The sequence below is a fragment of the Achroia grisella genome, unplaced genomic scaffold (genome assembly GCF_030625045.1).
Source record: "Achroia grisella isolate CSIRO2021 unplaced genomic scaffold, CSIRO_AGI_Agris_v1 utg2671, whole genome shotgun sequence".
NCBI lineage: Eukaryota > Metazoa > Arthropoda > Insecta > Lepidoptera > Pyralidae > Achroia > Achroia grisella.
Window position 1 is genome coordinate 1,364,328 of NW_026712758.1, and position 22,134 is coordinate 1,386,461.

The 22,134-nt window shown below is 31.0% G+C and overlaps 4 protein-coding genes across 7 annotated transcripts in view; 2 read left to right on the plus strand and 2 right to left on the minus strand.

The window, feature by feature from the left end:
- LOC131842897 (zinc finger protein 479-like) overlaps positions 1–22,134 on the plus strand; it is a 220,593-nt gene that overhangs the window by 197,855 nt on the left and 604 nt on the right. The window contains exons 1-2 of one of the 4 annotated variants that reach the window (XM_059191468.1): positions 20,257–20,469; positions 21,479–21,873. In XM_059191468.1, the coding sequence (XP_059047451.1) occupies positions 21,497–21,873 (377 nt within the window). In that variant the 5' untranslated portion in view covers positions 20,257–20,469; positions 21,479–21,496. Of the gene's footprint in view, positions 1–20,256; positions 20,470–20,506; positions 21,874–22,134 lie in introns of those variants that run through there. The other 3 variants (XM_059191467.1, XM_059191466.1, XM_059191469.1) reach the window with 3 other exon arrangements.
- LOC131842894 (surfeit locus protein 6 homolog) lies at positions 2,035–4,329 on the minus strand. Its single transcript, XM_059191460.1, has 4 exons — positions 4,141–4,329; positions 3,318–3,689; positions 2,587–2,795; positions 2,035–2,260 (listed from the first exon to the last, which is right to left on the minus strand). Exons 1-4 carry the CDS (start codon positions 4,250–4,252, stop codon positions 2,090–2,092), a joined length of 864 nt encoding a protein of 287 aa, XP_059047443.1. The 5' UTR covers positions 4,253–4,329; the 3' UTR covers positions 2,035–2,089.
- LOC131842896 (ubiquinone biosynthesis protein COQ4 homolog, mitochondrial) lies at positions 5,704–7,389 on the plus strand. The gene is made up of 3 exons (XM_059191465.1): positions 5,704–6,338; positions 6,806–6,968; positions 7,261–7,389. Exons 1-3 carry the CDS (start codon positions 5,844–5,846, stop codon positions 7,341–7,343), a joined length of 741 nt encoding a protein of 246 aa, XP_059047448.1. The 5' UTR covers positions 5,704–5,843; the 3' UTR covers positions 7,344–7,389.
- On the minus strand, positions 15,011–19,729 carry LOC131842902 (protein arginine N-methyltransferase 5). Its single transcript, XM_059191473.1, has 9 exons — positions 19,239–19,729; positions 18,599–18,874; positions 17,877–18,056; positions 17,377–17,530; positions 17,119–17,295; positions 16,884–17,037; positions 16,401–16,639; positions 15,828–16,085; positions 15,011–15,295 (listed from the first exon to the last, which is right to left on the minus strand). Exons 1-9 carry the CDS (start codon positions 19,640–19,642, stop codon positions 15,140–15,142), a joined length of 1,998 nt encoding a protein of 665 aa, XP_059047456.1. The 5' UTR covers positions 19,643–19,729; the 3' UTR covers positions 15,011–15,139.

Here is a 22,134-nt window from a genome sequence, read left to right on the forward strand (position 1 = left end):
ATGAATGTCAGTACTAAATAATTTTCCCAAAGAAGCAAAGTGGAAGGAAAATAAGTATTTTTGAAACACTACAAACTGTGCGCCACGTTATAAATGTAATAAGAAAATGGGAAATTTATATTCAGGTTTCCACTTCCATTTCTTATTGAAACTGGTCTAGTTACATAAGTAATTTATCTGACTTTTGACTTTCTATATAGCCTGTATGTACATTGTCGCTATTATATTAATTTAATTATAATTGATTGACAATTAATTATATAATTAAATAGGAAATTATTTTATTACAAAGACATTTCTATACGGCCAGCTAATTAAAAGAAAGGGACTACATTGTTAAACGCCTATTAATATACCCACTTTGCTCATGTTTCAAATACCCACTGAAACAGGAAGTTTCCGAATTTCTTTAGATCGGTACCTACTAAGCATTTTTATCTAAGTATGAGCCATAGGTCAATCCCGCCTTTTTATAATCGAATCCAATTTGAATGTCATTATAGAACTTGACTATGGAGCCAAAATATTTTATTAACGTAATATACAAAAAATACAAATGTATAAAAGATCCGAAATAAACGAAGTTTCTTTTCATTTCTGTTAACATGGTGTATTATTTACCATCTATTTTATCCCAAATTAATATTACGATTTTTTTCTGTACGGACTGTATACGGGCGTTGATTATCTTCGACAGACTAAATATCATTATTTTCATCCAAACATGACGCCATTTTCACACAAACGTTATTACATATTTGGATTGGGTCGTGGATATTTAACATTAAATATTTTTGTTGGAACGTACATATTTAACCATACATTAGTATGACACATTCGTATTATATATTAGTTATAAATACGAAAGTGTGTCTGTCTGTTTGTTACCTTTCACGATACATTGTATTAGAAGGTAAACATAGGCAATTACCTAAAATATAATGTCGCGGATACCAGTTAATAATATCACATAATATTACATTATATTGTAGATTATCTTTACGGCGCAGACGTTTTTCCCGTATAGAACAGTCAAGCATAGTATACATCACAACGCCATCTAGTAGCAAACCTAACGCATGTTGTACAATAACTACTAACATATTTTATAGTTTTTTTGTGTTTTATATAAAACACAGAAAACTATAAATGAACAAATAAAAACAGCCATACAAATAATTGTATTGTGATAGAAACTGAGAGACCATTGAATTTGTATCGAGTAACTAAAGTCAAAATCAATTGGTCAATATAAAAATAGGGTAGCAGACGTAATGTCTGACCTACAGATGAATTTATGGTAATTGGACATGGGGTATTTTGGAAAAGCAGATCTGTTCGAAAATCACAACATAAAGCTTAAGCTCCCAAAACAAGTGTATAGCCATAGTTTAATTTTTAATTTCACTCAACTTTAAAATAGATATTATATTCCTTAACCAACTTCAAGTAAAGAGTAGTAAAGTAAGCAGCGGCGTAAAAAAGTACTATATCATTGTTATTGTAGTCTATAATTCAATTTACAGAATACTAATAAAGTATAAATAAATAATCTTATATTTATTGTACCATCGGGAATGTTGGTACATCTTATGAAAAGAGTATTGATAATACGGACGTATTGACGATGCTTATTATGTCCTGATGGAATATGTGAAGGAAGAGAATAAACGGAAAGGGATAATTTAGAAATTACGACTTTGTATAAATAATGTGGGTACATTATTTATACAAAGTCGTAATTTCTAAATTTGTTACACTATCCTAGTGGAAGCCTAGTCTGTGACCGCGAGGTTGGTGTATGAATTGATTAGGTTAGGATTTAATGGCACTTTCTTATTTTGTCTAGATATCTTTTTTGTTGACTAAATATGGATTTTTTTATTTAGAGATTAAGGTATGATGGAACTGTCATACCAAAAACGGACATAAGTTCCTAAATTAATAAAGAATAATATATATAACACATATAGATATGTACTTAAAATAGATAAATTACTCTATATTATAATTTCATAGACCACTATAACGAAAATGCATTTTAATATATTTTTTATTCTTTTACAGTTTGACTTATATTAAAAATATTTCAAATAACGACACGACCTCTTTTAATGGCGGCTTTTACAACCTTCGCTTTTTTATCTTTCTTCTTTTTACCAATGTTTTCTTTCCTCTTCTTTTGCCGTTCGTCCTTCTTTTGTTCTACATTCTTAATTCGGCTGTCCCACTGTTTTTTGCTGAGTTTTTTCTTTTGCTCCTAGAAACACATTTTATTATATTAAAATTTATACTGACTAGTATAGCCAAACTATGATTTTATTCCTTAATAGTATTTACTCAAAAAAATAACATAACTAATATGGCACATTGAAGCAATCTTCCCAACTTACTTGCAGCATTCTCTCTCTGAATCATCATGCTTATTTTTAGCCAAAGTAGCTACCAACCTCGATAGGTTTACTATAATTTGTCAAAATGCTTTTTGATTCAGAGCCCCATGTGCCTAATAGTCCCAACTTGAGATGCTTATTTTATCAGTTATAATTATTATTATAACTAAGTCCATTCAGGTAAAACACTTACCATTTTTTTAATAGACTTCTTTAATAGAGATGGGTCATCTTTTACTTTTTGTCCATCAGCCTTTTCTAACACATTTTTCCATGCCACCTTTTCCTTAAACTCCTTAGCTTTGTCATTTTCAGTCTCTTCTAATCTTCTTATTTTCTCCTCCTGTTGCTTTAAGTTATTCAAAATCTTTTGAGGATCTTTTCCAACTTTTGTGATTTTATCTAAAATAAATATCTTTATATTAATAAATTTATACAAATATTTAATTTCAATAAGTTTCTGGCCATTGTGCACTCTCAAAAATGGTTGTAACTAGTTCTAAAGTAATGCAGAAAATATTAATAATGAAACTAATAATATATTATACTTAATTTAGTATGAATGTTTTTATTGTAAGGTCAAGGATGGGATGAAATATTGAGCCTAGCTAGCAGTGTACTGTGACAGGAAACCAACATACAGTATAGCAATGATAGCTAAGATTACATTCACACATTCATAATAAAAACATGTCACCAAAAATTTTCAGCAATCAATCAGTATATGTTTAATTTTTCAATTTGAAATAGTATGTATAGTTTGTTAGAAATAGAAATAATCTTTATTCAAATAAACTTAATATAAGCACTTTTGAATAGTCATATAGTAACTAATTTGATCTCATGGCATGATAATATTTATTGAGTGTAACATTGCCAAAATGTAATCTGAACTACAATAATATAGGAGAGGCTTAAACTTACCTCTTTGGCCAATATTAGCAAAATCAAACTTGGAAAATACTAATTTACCATCATTGTTAAAAACTGGTTTTGCTATATTAACTTTTTTAGATTCAGTTTTTTCTAATACACTGTTTTCAACCATAGCCAGGCCATTAGAAGTTTTAACACTTTTTATCTTCAGGCGTTCTTTCTTTTTCATCTTTTTGTTAAGTTTGCTGTTCAAACTTTTCTTTGCTAATTTGTTTTTAAGTGTAAATTTGTTTGCTGACTTCATCTTTTCCAATTTTTCTTCCAGTTCAGCTATGGTAAAAGCTCTTTTAGGTAAATCTTTAGTACATTCATTGTCTGTAGACTTTTGGCCTAGTTCAAGATCCAGGTCTTCATCGTCATCTACAGGACCAAAACAGAGATCATAATTAGTGCTGTGAACTTTAAGTAAGTTTACCATGAGTACATAGTTGTTATTTGTTATTCTTATATTATCTTCTATGAAATGCTATTCTTGGTAACTAAAATTTAATTGTATTAAAAAATATTGAAAGGACAGAAATAATCTGTATTCAAATGAACTTAACATAAGAACCTTTAAATAGTGATATTTTTTATTCTACCACTCATTCAGAATGCAGACTCATCACAAGAAGAATGTGCAAGATATAAGATATAAATAAATTATTTTATACAAGTTAGTATATGAATATAATAAGTTGTATAACATAATTTATTCTTATCTTTATTGCATTTCACTTTAAAAAGATCTATCTATTAGGCTATTTAACCCTGTGACTTAGTTAATAATAGCAAGCAATGGTAGTGCACAGTTAATAAAAATATTCCTTACTTCTCATTTGCAGTGGTATGGACAACATTGAAAAAACATTTTTCACAAAACTCAATTCTTTTGCTAATTGATTTCTTAATTTTTTCGTTTTTACTTTGTTATGTTGAAACATGATAACAAGATTTGAAAACTGTACTTGATTTAGTTGTGTAAAATTGTTGAACAAATCTGTAAAACGAAAGGATATTATTAATACGTTTAGGATTCCCTACAAGTACACTGATTAAAATAATTATAATAAGTCATTAACTAAGAAATCTAAAATACGCACGAGTTATTTTGCTTAAAAAGAGCTATTCATATGCCCGAGATTAATGTAAACTTAACAATATTAAAATAAGCGATAATGGGATTAACCAATATTTTTATGTAACAGTAATGCTTTTTGTTATTGGCAATCACAAATAACACAATTTACATGCGCAACACAAATTAACAGAAAAAATAACCTCATTCGGTTTCCTTTAGTTTCCTTACTTCTTTATTTTTTTTTTTGTTTCTGTTTATCCTTTAACCGAAAGGCAAAGGGAACTGCGCCCATACAGACATTTTCTTAATTATTTAATCTTTATTGACAGGCACAATGTCGTCAGCTGTAAATCTTGCTATTTCCTTAAAATTTACATTTAAGTACTAAAATCAGTTGCAGAAAATAGCTTGTAAAAGTTATAACAAATATTGATGTCGATATTATTGTATATCTATACATATAAATAAAATTGGAGTGTCTGTTTGTAATATTGAAATAACCGTGTTTTACTACATGCATATGAATATAAATACGGTACATACACCAAAATAACATTTTTTATCATTTTTGTCTATCTGTTTATTCCGGCTAATCTCTGAAATGGTCGGTCCAGCCATTTCAGAGATTAGCATCATTTTGACAGGACTTTTATTGGCAGGTAGCTGATATAATTAGGAGTAACTTAGGCTACTTTTATTTTAAAAACATTTGTGGCGATTCTACGGATAGCGCGCGGCAACACCGTTGCCTAGCGACGTTAGGAGACGAAAAATAACAAGCTTGTCAGATTGGGACCTAATCGCTTCTGTTCTGATACGTTTAATAATTATATGTTTTATATATTATAATTAAACCATGCAGTTATTGTATATGACGCAAGAATATAGATTTGTACATAACCACCACTGGACTCGTTATTTCATTTTTCTCCATCTGTCGCTGCCCGTACAGCCGAACACAAACATAAATAATAGCGGTAATAATACAGACGCTAAACATTCTTTTATTTTAGAAATATAAAGTTAAATTCCACGCGGACGAAGTCGCGGGAACAGCTTGTCTGTACATAAATTTCAAATTAATCGATTCATTCTGATATTTCGACATAAAGTAAAGAACGGTAACAGGTAAGTAGAACAATTCTTAAACAGTTCACCTAATTTGTTTACGCAGGACTGTTTGTTTAAGGCCAGCTGCGTTACTATTGTTTCTTTTTCAGGCATAGTAAGGCAACTTGAATTAAATGTCATGTAATAGTTTGCCTATTAAGAATTATCCAATACCGTAAAAAAAAAAATATTGAAATGTCAATCACCTGGATCTGACAAAAATATGTCAATCAAATATTTTCTATTTTGATTTTTATCAGTTTATTTATAGAATATTAGAATACTATAGTTATAACATACAAATTATCGGCTATTCGTGATTATAAAGAGCTATAAATATTATCATGCGTATAATTACGATAGTACGAAGATGGAGTTCTACTACATCATATAACAGTTTTGCCGAAGAACTACAAAAAAATTTTATTCCAACAAACACACTTCAACGCACTTTGTTATCATGTGGAGCCGCACTCGTTTCTCTTTTGAACCCTCATCGTGGCGACATGATTGCTTGCCTTGGTGAGGTTACTGGAGATACTGCTTTGAAACACATGCGACAAAAAATGCTCGAAACTTCAGAAGGTGAGAATATATTAAAAGAAAAGCCTCGAATTAATTCTAAGACTGTCTCATTTGATAAATTGTCCCAGATGCCAGAGAATACCATAGGTCGTGTTTATGCTGATTTCATGAGAGATAATAATATTACTGCGGATTCGCGACTACCGGTGCAATTCATATCCGACCCCGAGTTGGCCTTTGTTATGCAGCGCTATAGAGAGGTCCATGATCTGGTTCATGCAACATTATTTATGAAAACAACGATGCTGGGAGAGGTATTACTGTATAATATTATATGAAAATATACTTACACTATAAGTAGCTAAGAGGAACATGATTATTCATAATTATGCATAATTGGTCTCCTATGGCAACATTGTGTTTTCATACAAACAATAACTGAGCCATGTACTGTAACTGTATTCCTAGTTATTACACAAATTATTCATAGTTACATATATAGTAGTATCTAGACATGTGAGAGAGTGTTAAGTTGTAAGAGAATTAAAAAAGCAGAACATTGTGTATTTTTTTACATGAACCATTGGCTCCAAATGGTTCATGTAAAACTACACATGGTGCCGCTCGCCAGTTCTCTTACTTGAACTTGAAATTTTGACCCCCTCATAACTCAAAAACTCTTTCACATAAACCTGTCAATAACAGATAATACATGAATTGTAATATTTACAGTATAAATTATTTCACAAGTTTCAATGTGTTATTTGTATTTATATTAAAGGTAGCAGTAAAATGGGTGGAGGGTATCCAAACTAAACTACCAATGTGTATTAATGGAGGAATTTGGGGTGCTGGACGACTAAAGCCTAAGCATAGACAACTTTATCTAAAATTTTATTTACCATGGGCAATAAGGACTGGAAGTAATGCAAAATTTTTGCAAGGTATGATATTAACTTTTCTATTACTTAATATAATTTTAATATATATATATTAATAATATAAGCAAGACATTAAGAGAGCATATATTTGCATACAAATGTGATAGATATTATTATATACAATGTGTAAATGCTTCTACTTGTGTCATTATTAATTATATAAATTATATTGTTTGTATGTATATACATACAAATAATAATCTAACTAATATAATTCAAATGAAAGTAAAAAATTATGTTACAGTGTATCATTATTGTTGTATGGCTATCTTTATAAGTAATGGTTAATTTACAGGAATATATTTTGAAAAAAGATGGGAGCAGAACATTGAAGATTTCCACAAAGAGATGAACATTGTTAGATTAAACTATAAATAGTTTATTAAAAAATATAGTTAAATTATTTAGACTTGATGCAATTAGATTTTGTTACATAGATTGACAGTTGTAATTTATAGGATTTATAACTGTCAAAGGGACATAAAAAACCTATTCTAACTATTCAGGAATTTATTTCTATCTATAAATCAGTCCATGCAGATGAAATTACAAGCACCAATAATGGATGACCTCGGTGGTCTAGCGGTCTAGCACACCGCTTTACGTCCATTGGTCGCAGGTTCGATTCCTCGCACGGTACAAACATTTGTATTCATGAGTATGATTGTTTGTATCGGTCTGGGTGTTTTCTATGTACAATATGTATGTATTTACGAAAAAAAATCTATGTATTTGTGTCAGTTGTCTAGTACCCATAACACTAGCTTTAGCTAGCTTATCTTGGGTCTAGATGGCGCTGTGTGAATTGTCCTGAGATTGATTATTATTATTATTATAACACTTTTTCACAGCTTAAGCTGGTGACTAGTAGCGAGGATGGGACATGCCAAGTCTCTCGTTACTCTATTTTGCTGGATGGTTCACTCTGTGGCATTTAGGAAGCGATGGACTATTGCACATGTATCTATGATAACAGCCTTTTGTAGTGGAATGTAGATTCGTTATTATTATTATTATTATTATTTTTTATATATGTATTATATATCTCCCATTGATGGGGTAATAGACTGATCATTCATCATCAAAAGAGTAATTTACGAAAACAACAAAACAATTTATTTGAAACTAATCAAAAACTATTTTACAGACATTTAAATAAAGACCAATTTGTTACACAAGGACCTGAAATTGCCAAAATACAAGGTTTCTGGGAAAATATCTGGTCAAACCCTGTACAACATAATGCATACACCCTGGATGTCTATAGAGGAAAATGAAGTAGGAGGCTTGGAACCAATGCCTAATGTTACGATTAATCTGGAAGATGTTAAACTTGCTATTGACAGAACCTTAAACTGGAAAGCACCAGGCCCAGATAAAGTACATAATTATTGGTATATAAATACTTACCATCTACACACCAAACTCTTGCTAATATATTCGATAGATTAATTAAAGAACCGGAAAATACACCATTGTTTCTCATTAATAAATAACATATCTTAAACCGAAAGATACAGATCATTTAAATCCGTCGAAATACAGACCAATTACATGTTTAGCTACGATCTATAAATTGTTAACATCTATTATCGCACATAAAATAGGACGGCATATAACACACAACAATATTATACACGAGGAACAGAAGGGTTCCTGTAAAGGTTCAAGAGGCTGTAAAGAACAACTGATAATTGACACCGACATCCATTTTCAAGTATAACAAAAACATAGAAATCTACACTACGCTTATATTGATTACCAGAAGGCCTATGATAGTGTCCCACATTCCTGGCTTATATACATATTAAAATTATACAAAATTGATGACCAAATAATAAATTTTTGAAATATACAATGACCACATGGAACACCATTTTGCAAATAGCTACAAAAAATTGCTGTGTGTGTTAAATCTACTCCAATTAAAATAGCTCGAGGTATTTTTAAGGGTGACTCGTTGAGCCCACTCTGGTTTTGTTTCCTCGCAATAAATCCCTTATCTAGGATATTAAATAACACAGGATATGGATATACTATAAGCCGGGAAATAAAAACTAAAATGACGCATTTATTATATATGGATGACATAAAACTATATGCAACCAATAGACAACAATTAGATTATCTTCTCAAATTAACAGAATTATTTAGTACGGATATTAAAATGAGGTTTGGTACTGAAAAATGCAAAATAAATTCAATTGTTAAAGGACACTATAAACAGACACAACCACATGTATGTACAGTCACTACAGGAAATAATAGACAGTATGAATTATAAAAAGACGTATAAATATCTGGGCTATGTACAACATACTACTATAGATCACACACAAGTAAAATCTGATTTAATATTGAAATATAAGCAACGTCTCTGCGAAATATTTAGAACTCTTCTCTCAGCCAGAAATAAAACAAAGGCCATAAATACTTATGCAATACCAGTACTTACCTATTCATTTGGTATAATTAATTGAACAGATACGGATCTTGATGCTATTAACACAGTTACAAGATCTGTATCACGTAAACATAACCAACATCATATACACTCTTCGGTCGAACGTTTTACATTAAACCGAAAAATGGGTGGCCGAGGGATTATAGACATCAAAAATTTACATTACTCCCAAGTTGAAAATCTACGTACATACTTCCAACAACATTCCAACACCAGTAAGTTGCATAAGGCAATCATATCTATGTCGACATCTGGAACTGCTCTACAACTTAATAACGATCAGTTTAAACCCTTAGATAAAATCATAACACCAGAACAGAAAATAGAAAACTGGAAAAGGAAACAACTCCATGGAAAATATCCCTGTCAGCTAGATCAACCCCATATTGATAAGGATGCATCGAATACATGCTCACACGAGGAAATATATACCCAGAGACAGAAGGTTTCATGATCGCTATACAATATAGATAATAAACACACGTAAGATGCAAAATATATAATTAAAGATAATACTGCTCAGAGTGATAAATGTAGATTATGTAATAATTGGTCAGAAACAATAAATCATATAACAGGAGGTTGTCCCGTATTGGCTAATAAAGTGTACGTACAGAGGCATGACAACGTTGCAAAATTAATTCATCAGGAACTTGCACTCAAAAACAAACTTATAACAACCAAAACACCATATTATAAATATACACCTACCGCAGTTCTTGAAAATGAAGACACTAAGCTGTACTGGAACCGTGATATTATCACCGACAAATCAATAATTTCTAATAGACCTGATATAAGAATCTAAAAACAACTTACCTCTTAGATATATCCATCCCAAATACTGAAAACCTGAAACAAAAACACAACGAGAAAATACAAAAATACTTACCTCTGTCAGAAGAAATTAAAGACATGTGGCACCAAACTTCCGTTGTAATTATCCCTATTATTTTATCATCCACTGGAGTGATCCCAAAAACATATATATATATATATATAATATATAATAAGGAAATTTAGCTACATTGAACTACAGAAATCCACTATATTGGATACGTGTTCAATAGTTAGAAAATTTTTAAACAGCCCAGTAAACAATGTGTAAAAATTCAATTGTGTGAACATGTGATATAACAACCGATATTTATATTGTGAAACGGTGGAAATAATAATAATAATAAGAATAGCCTCAAGATATTACAACTTCACCCACTTACTTTCATCCTTCTCCAAAAAGCTGTAATATTAAACACTTGTAGAATAGTCCGCAAATTTTTGTCTTCCACTTAAAAATTATCCATCCTCATCATTCATAATTTATACTGTCATAGTTTGGTGATTTTTACCCGCAATGATCAGTCAATGGAGTCGATGCCCACCTGATCCATCGATCCATCCATCGCGTCCGCTGCCTCGCCTGTATTGGTGCCAGGAATCTCAAGGATACGGGCCCCGGTCCATCCGACTCTGAACCTCAGGTCGGTGATACCGACCGTCGCCAAAGATATTTTGGCCTTCGCCTCGGTGAGCACCGACCTGTAGGTGACGCCCATCTCCTCGGCTCCCGGCGTCATGGTCAAGACCACTGTCGATGACCGAGGGGGGCGTACTTTTACCTTTCTCCTCCGATTGGACCTCTGGGGTTCCTCTGTTTGGCCGCCGCGTGGCCCCTTCGCTGGCTGCGTCTTGGCGGGAGCTGCCTGGCCTGCGCCAGCGCCTTTCCTCTTCCCGCGTCTCACGACCGTCGACCAACCCTCCATGTTCGATGCCGAAGTTGACGGTTGCGGGTGCCTTTATACAACCTTGCATCTACCATTTCAACTTACAACCCTTTTTCCGCATTCAAAAGTATCCTATGTGCTTCCTCAGAATCTAGACTAATTGTGTACCAAATTTCACTCAAATCTGTTCAGTAGTTGTGGCCTGTAAGTGAGACAGATAGATAGACAGAGTTACTTTCACAGTTAGAATATTAGTAAGGTATTTAATAAACTAACTCAAATAGCCAATGAAAAAAGTTTCATCATTCTAACTTCAATAATGACGAATTTACATAAAAACTTTCATCCCCTATTTCATTTTTCCCCTTAAGGATAACTTTTTACAAAAATTTGGCTGTCATATTCATTTATATTTAATCAACAGCCTCAAAAATAAGTTTCATGCTTCTAGCTTCAAAAATAACGAATTTACATAAAAACTTTAATCCACTATCTTATTTTACCCATTTAAGGGTAACATTTTTACAAACTTTGATGGCCTATTTATTTATATTTAAACAACAGCCTCAAAAATAAGTTTCAAGCTTATAGCTTCAAAAATGACGAATTTACATAAAAACTTTCATCCCCTATTTTATTTTACACCCTTAAGGGTAACATTTTTACAAACTTTGATGGCCTATTTATTTATATTTAATCAAAGGCCTCAAAAATCAGTTTCTAGCTTCAAAAAAGACGAATTTACATTAAATCTTTCATCCCCTAATTTATTTTACCCGCCTAAGGGTAAAATTATTACAAACTTAGAATTCCATATTTATTTATATTTAATCAACAGCCCCAAAAATAAGTTTTAAGCTGCTATCTTCAACAACGATGAATTTACATAAAAAAAAATTATCCCCTATTTTATTTAACTCCCCTAAGGGTAAAATTTTTAAAAACTTTGTATGTCATATCTATTTATATTTAATTAGTAGCCTCACAAATAAGTTTCAAGCTTCTAGCTTCAAAAATGACGATTCTTCCATACAATCTTTCATCCCCAATTTCAGCCCCTTACAACCCTTTTTCGCATTAAAAAGTAGCCTATGTCCTGTCTCAGGATCTAGACTATATATGTACCAAATTTCATTTAAATCTGTTCAGTCGTTTTGGCTTGAAAGCGAGACAGACAGACAGACAGAGTTACTTTCGCATTTATAATATTAGTAAGGATATTAGAATCCCATCAAAAACATAAATGTGAAATGATAGCCGAGTTTAATATTATGATATATACCTTGATTGTTGACTTCTACGACAAAAGAGATGAGATCTAAATGGGTGCCAAGTTCAATGGTCTGTCCTGAAATGTATTTATAACAATATAAAATATCATTTCTTCTTATAACTTAGGATAATATACTATAGCCTAAGTTCTAACTTGGCCAGTTCTCATATACCAATTATTACTTTCGATTGCTAGTTACTACTAATATTAAAATAGGAACCGACAAGTAACATGTTTAGAACTTGCAAAGGTTACAGTATATTTCGTATATGAAAACTAGCCAAGTTAGACCTTAGGCTACAGTATATTATCCTAAGTTATAAGAAGAAATGATATTTTATATTGTTATAAATACATTTCAGGACAGACCATTGAACTTGGCACCCCATCTCATCTCTTTTGTCGTAGAAGTCAACAATCAAGGTATATATCATAATATTAAACTCGGCTATCATTTCACATTTATGTTTTTGATGGGATATCATTACTTTTTGTACATAAATTATACGAGGTACTTATTTATAACTAATTTAATACCAAATTATTTTTGATAAATTACTGTATTTTCGTATATTTACGTGGTATAATTGTCTTTTTTTTGTGTTATTTTCTATATTTTCTTGTAACTTTTAAATGTTCAAGTGCAATGCCAATTCAGTATCAGGAATTTTTGGGCAAATCGGGCGGTATAACGTCCACAGATGGTTGTACTCTACAATAGAGCTCTCGCGACTTGGATCTAAATTGTTAAGACGTACTCCATCTAAGGTTTTAACTCTGGAGAGTCCAACGTAAACCTGCCCTTTATTAAATATAGAAGAGCCTATGTTGAGAAACTAACTGCCAAAACTAAGGCCTTGTGATTTGTGGATAGTAATAGCATATATTAAGCAAATACCGAATTGTTCTCTTTCAACATATACATTATTTCATATCTGAAACTTCGTATTGACACGTTATAGTTCGTAAAGACGATTATGTAACAAATTGACTGTTATCTATTGAATTCTCAAGAAAACAATTTGTTACCAATGAGTTCTCATTCTCGAGTTAACTATAATAACTACTTATAACTATACTAAAATTGTTATTAATTTTTGGTTTAAACTATTGTCTATACCATACGTATTTACTAAAGTAATGTAATAATAATATAACCACAAATATATAATTTAAGAAAGCTATGAATTTCGTAGCATAAATCGCAACCTTATAGGTTAGATATCGAGAAACAAAACATTGAGTTTTATCGCACCGCTCCCACAAAACGCCGCGGCGCCCTATACCGAAATGCCTATTATTTAATAATTATTTATAAAAATAATGATTTTACACTATCGATGTGCGCTAAATATTGAAACAATAATTAATACCAAATCTCAGTTAATAACATAATAAATACGAAATTCGACTATACTCCTAGTTATAAGTACGAGTATATTTTAGACAGAATCTAAATTATAGCAATTTATTTTATTCAATGCAATATTTGAAGTTTGCTAGTTATCGACACTGATGTGAAGGGGTAAACGTAAATTGGTAATGATCGACGTTTTCATACAATATTAGTTTCCGTCCAGTACAAGATGAGATATTTCGCCAGGGATCAATGTCAATTGGTGGCTATCGACGTTTTCATAGAATTTTAGTATTCGTCCAGTATAAGTTGAAATAGAATGAATTAAAGTGAAAAATTGTAGTAAAATGATAACAATTTACCAGTTTCAGATTTTTTCCTTTATATTCACCTAATTACCTATCTGCATGCCAAATTTGAACTTCCTAGGTCATCTGGAAGTGGGTTATAATTTTAATCTATAGTTGATCAGTGATAAAAATGACGATTTTTGGACATTAATATCTAAATAACCGTTTGAGATATGTTTATGAAATTTGGAACACATATTTATCTCGCAAGTCTCAATATATGAACCAAATTTGACAGGTTTGTGTGAAAGAGTTTTTGAGTTATGATGGGGTCAAAAGTGGCTCCAAATGGTTCGTGTAAATATACACACGGTGCTGCTTGCCAGTTTACTTGAAACTCGGCTTTGACACGCTACCGCGTGTCTAGATAGAGTTCTATGTAAAAGCAATATAGATACATAGGCGCCTATGTACGCCTACATATGTTGCACTATAACATAGTAATGTATAGTGTTTTTGTCGAGTTGTAGGGCGATATTATGTCACAGGTGTCATATCTTATAATTAAATTATGGTTATGTTTTTTTAACAAAAGCTGATTTTATAAATAAATAAATACCATTAAGTTCAATGAAGTAAACATTTTTTTAAGACAACTGTCAAACGAGACGCCTTCATGTGCTTATTATGCCATAGTTTTCCATACAGTGAACAATGTCATCCTAAATAAATGTCAATGTATCTAGTCTTTAAGGTATGTAAGACCAATTACTGTTGACTGTTAAATAAAGATGTATAAATGAAACAATATGTTTAATTTGAAAATTATATTACATAGTGATCAGACAACAATCGGACAACGCGTAGAACATGTTTATTCAGTATTAACTATATAATAAACTTTTCAAAACTTAAACGATTGTGTTGTACATAACAAAATATTACTTACTTTTAACTATTTCTAAAAATTATTACTATAGTATTAACCTTAATATTTATTTAATTAATTATCTTAATTGGGGTGTATAATGAATTACGACATTTCCAAGTTTATATTTAATTTGAATCATAACAACATTTCTGAACTTCGTCCATTGGAATTATGCAGTACCGTTGTCCGATTGCCAACTTCTACTATCCATTCGTACCACACTCTTCGGGAATCTACGCAACGCCAAAAAGTTGCTGTTATCACCTGTCCTTTTTCCACCCGTAATGGTGTCTGTAACAATAATAAATAAGGATAGTTCACATCGTGGACACATAAGGATAACACATTCGATTCACACAGCGCCATCTAGTCCCAAGTTAAGCTAGCTGAAGCTTGCGTTATGGGTACTAGATAACTGATACAAGTACATAGATAATTTTTTTTCGTAAATACATACATATTGTACATAGAAAACACCCAGACCGATACAAACAATCATACTCATGAATACAAATGTTTCTGCCGTGCGAAGAATCGAACCCGCCACCATCGGACGTAAAGCGGTGTGCTAGACCGCTAGACCACCGAGGTCATCGTATATGTATATGTATATATGTATATGTATATATATATATATATATATATATAAAATGGTAGCAAATGGTGGTTAATTTTAGTTTTGATCATCTCATGGTAATGTCACGGTTACTATATACACTTTATAGAATATAGTGGTTACATAAAGAACATAACTATGTTATGTTCTTTATGTACCACTGCAGGTAGTTGGAAATTAAAGTAATGGTTCAATTAAAATAATTACCTTGATTGGTATAAAAATTGGAAACCAAGAAATCATCCCTGGACTATGTGTAGATGGTACTATGCTTATACTTTCATTGCCATACAATAAACAATCGAAATAACCACCAAACCCATGCATGACATTGTCTTGCCTAACATCCCAAGATATAGTAGCTGATCTTCTGTTATCTGTTAGTGGCAATCCCCTATAATCAGACATTTCTTGTCCATTATGGTCCCTTACACCCTTCACTGGATGTTCAAAATTAAAAACTTCCTGTAATTTAATAAAAATTTAAGAATTATTTGATATGGATTATGCATATAAATTATTTAGATATAAAGGAAATAGAAATAGTTGTATAATACATATAATAAGAATCATCTTTATTTGTCTCAAATAAAAACTAATATACTTGCTGCTTATAATAAAATTTAAAAGTAATGAAGGAGACCAAACATTCTATAACTCAGAGGGTGGAGTGAGGCCACCCTCTGTACTGTTCTTTATAGCCTTTATTAGTACATTAATACAATAAGAGATCGACGACGATAATAGCACTTATAGAAAAATACTATTTTTTTAACTTACCTTTGTCTCGGCTATATCATGCTTATTCTGCATATAAACTACCCACAGTGTTTCGAGATTCTTGTCTTTTGATGTGACAGTACCAGTTGTAGCTGCCTTTGCCGCTGCCCATAATCGTGGAGATGAAATTGGTGCAAGATGGGACTTGTATTGACACGGTATTGATATGCCACCAGGTTTAAGTAGACCAGCAGCGCCATCTAAACATTCTGGCGAGAGCTCATTATCACCCCAAGATCCTATAAAATAATGATAATTTTTAATTATAAAATAAGTACTAGTGTGGCATTAATTATGTTTCGAAATTTTTCAATGAATCAATTATTTCAAATGTATTTTACATATATATTAAGAATGTATTGTTTAATTTTATTTTTTAGTCTATTATATATATTTGACTATCACTGTGTAGTAGTAGCATGTAATTCACAGGATATACTATAGAACAGAACCACGAAGTTAATATTTTGTTTAAATTCTCACCTAGTAATTCAGAAACAATAATATCTGCCTTCGGCGTCAGGTTTAATTGTCTCATGTCGCCTGGTACAACAACAACATCACGATCCCGCCACACCTCGCGTACTTGAGCTGCCAACACCACTACGGCGCAAGGATTCTTTTCCACTGCTATCACCTATACATAAAATGTATACTTTATTAACAATTGTAATTGAAATAAATAAATTATCTAAATATTTTAACTACAGTTTCGTACCTTCACTTTACTATTTGTAATATCAGCTGCATTTAATGTAGCACGTACTAATGGTCCTCTGCCCGCACCCAATACCATAACAGTGAAAACCTTATTTGTGTCACTGCTACTATCTCCTTGAGCTATTTCCTTTTTTTCTGTCATAACCTCTAATATGGATGTATCTTTATTAGTTGTCTGGAAAATAGATATATTATTTTCTTTTTTTGGTATGATTTGTAAATATGGTAATATCAATTACTTATTTAAGTTAATTACCTTTATATTATTTTTTTGGAGATCAATTAAAGCTAGTGCTATAGCTTTTTGGTACTGGTCATACTTAACAGGATCCTTCTCAAATACATTGTATGTATGTGTATCTAGATTATCCGCAAGTGGCTGTAATGGAGTTTGGAGGTAATCTTCCCACCTTTAAAAAGAACAATTATTTTACAAATACAAGCTTATGATATTAAGTAAATATATAATAAATATAAAAAGCAAAAACATATAAATTTAAATAACAGGTTGGGCAAATAAGATTGGCCATAGAAGTCTATTATATTACAGCTGATGAATTTTTTACTGCAAACAATACTCTCAATTATGAAATTATTTAATGAATAACATTAAATTATTTCTAAAACAAATTTATATATGTACTGATAACACAAGCTCTGCTTAGGTTGGGTCTAGATGGCACTGTGTGAATTGTCCTGGGTTATAACCCATTATTAATAAGTATTTAAAAAAAGTACAAGCACTAAAAATCTTACCCTCTAGCATAACTCAACATAGGATCATCAGCAGGGTTGGGGCGTCTCTTCCATAATCTATATAAATACTGCAAGTAGAATTCTATGTTAGATCTTCTAGCACCACTTACTATAACTTGTGCTTCATGTTCCACCATATTTACCACCAACTGCTGGTGTGCCCGTGATAATACAGGATAGCTGAACAAAACATTAATTTCTATTTCAATTTATTTTAATTTTTAAAAATAATTATTATATATATCTGATTAAACTATTATTATAAAGGAACTTATATTTGGTACTTTACAATCACAGAATATTTATAGTGCAAAATAATAGTAAAATTCTTTTAAGTGCATTTCTCAGTACTGCATGCATATCACTAAATGTAATTAATAATAATAAATAATTATTGTGCCATGCTATACATTTTATAACCATTTTTTGAGTAATAAGAAAAAACATATCACCATTGACAGTCTAAGAGACCCATGGAATTATGATTTTTAAATATAAACAATTATAATATTAAATCATGCCAAATATGTATAATCAAGAAAAATACTGCATATTTATGTCTTACAAACAATATCAATACAAATCTTAAAATATACACCACATTTGTAAAAAAACAAAAAAAAAATATACTTAAATATTACAATATTGAGTTTTAGAACTGTAAACCTCTAAGATGATTACTGTTATATGCTTGTTGTTTGTGTATTAACTGACCATCATACCCTTTTTTGTTATTGTGGAATATAGAAGTAGGTACAATAATGGCTTTTACTGGTTCCCCAAGCCATCTCTTCAACAAATCTTCTGATGGCAGATCAGCAGACAGCTCTAGTACAACACCAACACGTTTGTCCCATTCCAATCTTTCATGAAACTTAGACCACCAAAACCAAGTTTCATTCCATGACTCTTCATTTTCCTCATTTTCATCAACATGGTTTCGTAAAAGTTTATTACATACCATTGGCACCCGTGCCCAGATAAGTGAAATGTGATGGCTAAAACATATGTAACATACATAAGTATATACATACAAGTAATATAAGTAAGTGTTTAATATACAATTGTACATGATACATTAAATATGTACCTGAATTATGTATATACATATTACAATATTTTAGTTTTGAAAAATTTGAACCGAAACTTCTACTGACTTAAGATTTAAGCTAGGCTGTAATGGTGCATCCAAATTTAAATTATCCAGAATTCTAGATAATTAACTACAGTTATCATTTAACAGACCAAATCAATTTTGGTGATGATTATTTTATGTGAAAGCAATAACTATTACTACTAGAAATAGACCAGGTTGTATTACAATAATTGAAACATTAAATATTTAATACATGTATACTAAACCTTGTTTCATAATAGGTTTGTAGTATTCTTGCTAAGTTATTAGTCTCCCGTCCATGTAAAGTTAGCATTATAGCCGGTACACCCAGACCCCGGCAATACGATAGCTCTTCATTTAAACAATCTTCATGCCGTTGACGAACAATAGGCGAAGCTGAATCAACATTTAGATAGGATGAAAGCTTCCCAACCAGTCTAGTAGTCCAGTCTTGAGGTGACAAAACCATATCCGATCGTGTAAATCCGCCGGTTTTGCCGACATTCATAACATGTTGTCTACGAAAACGTGGATGAACTATAGGTGAAACAATGAATGAATAATTGCAATGAAGCGCTTCTGTGAGACATGATTGCAAGTCTGGGGTAGTAATGTAATCTAAACCACATGATATTTCGGTTTGTGACATTTCATAACAAGTAAAACAAAATTTATTTTATAAATGAAATGGACAATTCAAAACTATTTCAATGCAAACACACAATTACTAGAGATGTGTCAACTCGAGTTACTAACTCGAGATGCGCTGAATCGGAGTTAACTAGAATTGGAAGAATTCAATTGGTAAATGAAAGAGCGAGAGCTGATGATTCTCTCATCGAACAGACAATAACACGAAATTTTCATTTCATATCGTAGAATTTACACTCGTCACAAATGTTTCAATATTTATTTTAAGTTGTTACAATTTTTTTTTGCATATTCATTCGGTTATGTTATCATTAAAATGATTATGCGTTCAATAAGTCCTTCCTCGGGTTTAAAGTGCCATTTCTACTCAGGCTAACTGCGGCCAAAAGCATTAGAATTGTTCGAAATTTACAAAATTTAAAAAAAGTTCTGTTAATTCCATGTAACTCGAGTTACTTGAATTTCATTCGAGTTATCGAGTCATGTTTATTACGAGTTAGCAATCTCTAAGAATTACACATTTGACAGTTTGAATGATACAAAGATTGGCAGTATGACGAAAAGGCAGCGACAAGCTGACAAACGTTAAAAAAATCTTTTTTATTGAATTTTCACGATATTGGTGTTTGTGTTTTTCACTCACTGACGAATACTTTTTTTATAGTTTTAAGACTTTCGATACAAGTTTTTCTGGGCCCATGAGGGAAACAATAGTACCATATTGTGGGGTTTTTTCCATGCATGAGAGAAAAAAATTAAATTGGGTTGAGAGATTGTTAGATGTTCATAAGACGTTCAACCCGTCGAGTTAAAAATGAAATATAGGTAACTTTTAAGGTTTGGGAGAATACTTAACAGTAATAAGGCTACACTGTGCAGTAGGCGTATGTGGTAGTCGGCTAGGTTAAAACCAGAGACTAAAGTAAATATACCAAAAGCAAGTTAAATAAAATAAAACCTTTTCATCTGTGATGTGATTCTAGCTAGCTGCGGCTATTTGTATTGTTTTGAATTCTAAAATTGTTTTTTTAATTACATGACTATAGGTTATTTGAGTCTAATATTCCATAAATAACTTGAAAAAGTTATTAAATAGTGTAGTCATAATCATTTAGGTTTGTAATATATTCAGCATTAAGTTAAGTATTTCCTTAATGGGAAGCATTGTATGTGGATTTTTGGAATATCCTCTTTAATCTACAGTTGACTTGCAGTATACATTAACGAGGAGTATATCGTATATAGTGAGTCTATTCTCTAGGAAGACATATCTTGAAAAAGAAATAAGTATATGGTGATTAGAAATTCTCTAAACTTTGAAGTAATAAATGTTTACAAACGACTCAAAACGCTCGTCTGATTAGACAAATAGTTAAATTATTATTTATTTTCTGTATACTAAACATTTTCTATTAAATTAAATTTTAAAACTACATTGATAAAAGTCCATTGATTCTATAAGGCATTTGTATCAATTTACTAATCAGGTATATAAAAATAAGTTTTGCAAAGCCTTATTAGGCTTAAAGTAAGATTGAATAAGTGATGAAATGTATACTCCCAATGGTTCCTAAGGCAAAGTGATATGATATTTATTCAGTTTAGATAGTTTAACTATCACATAATATTTATTTTTCTGTATTTGTTACAGGTTGATGAGTAGTCTTGTTATTGCCTTTAGTTATAATTTTAATAAAACAAAAAAAAATAAAAATAATGTAAACTTCAATATATTCTAGGTAACTTCAGACCTGTTTTCTTAGATGTGATATATATTAGCATTAAATGCTGTGATAAAATAGTATTAAGTATAAGATAATTATAATACTTCTAGTAAATTACAATACAAATCATGGATGAGAAACATTTAATGCACTTAAATATCAAAACTATTACCGCATCAAAAGCTGAATATTTTAATTCAAGTGGAAGACCAACAAATCAAAAGATAATAAAGTTTGGTCCACAACCTAAATCTATAGTATCGCAATTACTGAAAAAAATGAAGCAAGATGAAAGCAATACTATTGATTTTGTTAATATTGGATGTAAAAGTGAATTCTCAGAGGCCTATGGTGGTAAACAAATAATTCCCAAACAGAGTTCAAACATTAAAAAAAGGAAGCATAGTTGTTTAGAATTAGATCAGAAAGATCCTGAAAGTAAATTGCCTATAACAACAGATAATATACATGCAAACAATGGAATTGATGAAATATGCCCTTACAGGTATGTTACTATAAACTTATGTATCCATAATTTAGATTATGATTTAAAGAATTTATATAATAAATACCATGTTTATCTAAATCATTTTTAACTTTCAATAAATAATAGAAGTTGTAATAAAATCTGTCATCATACTGGCTAAGGCATGTATTAGTAACTTTAAGGTTTGGAACACTTATAGCATGGTAATATCTATACTCTTTTATATCTATTTTGTTTAATGGGGATATAGGACATTGGATCTTTTTCTTGCCTATCCTA

Excerpts from the sequence above, each read along its gene's own strand:
- LOC131842894 (XM_059191460.1), bottom strand. The coding sequence starts at position 4,252 with ATGTTTCAACATAACAAAGTAAAAACGAAAAAATTAAGAAATCAATTA. Across the intron at positions 3,690-4,140 it reads CATACCACTGCAAATGAGAA|ATGACGATGAAGACCTGGAT; the intron begins GTAAGGAATATT and ends TTGGTCCTGTAG. Across the intron at positions 2,796-3,317 it reads TGCTAATATTGGCCAAAGAG|ATAAAATCACAAAAGTTGGA; the intron begins GTAAGTTTAAGC and ends TATTTATTTTAG.
- LOC131842896 (XM_059191465.1), top strand. The coding sequence starts at position 5,844 with ATGCGTATAATTACGATAGTACGAAGATGGAGTTCTACTACATCATAT. Across the intron at positions 6,339-6,805 it reads AAACAACGATGCTGGGAGAG|GTAGCAGTAAAATGGGTGGA; the intron begins GTATTACTGTAT and ends TTTATATTAAAG. Across the intron at positions 6,969-7,260 it reads TAATGCAAAATTTTTGCAAG|GAATATATTTTGAAAAAAGA; the intron begins GTATGATATTAA and ends GTTAATTTACAG.
- LOC131842902 (XM_059191473.1), bottom strand. The coding sequence starts at position 19,642 with ATGTCACAAACCGAAATATCATGTGGTTTAGATTACATTACTACCCCA. Across the intron at positions 17,296-17,376 it reads TCCAAAAAAATAATATAAAG|ACAACTAATAAAGATACATC; the intron begins GTAATTAACTTA and ends TCTATTTTCCAG. Across the intron at positions 15,296-15,827 it reads CAATTTTTATACCAATCAAG|ACACCATTACGGGTGGAAAA; the intron begins GTAATTATTTTA and ends TTATTGTTACAG.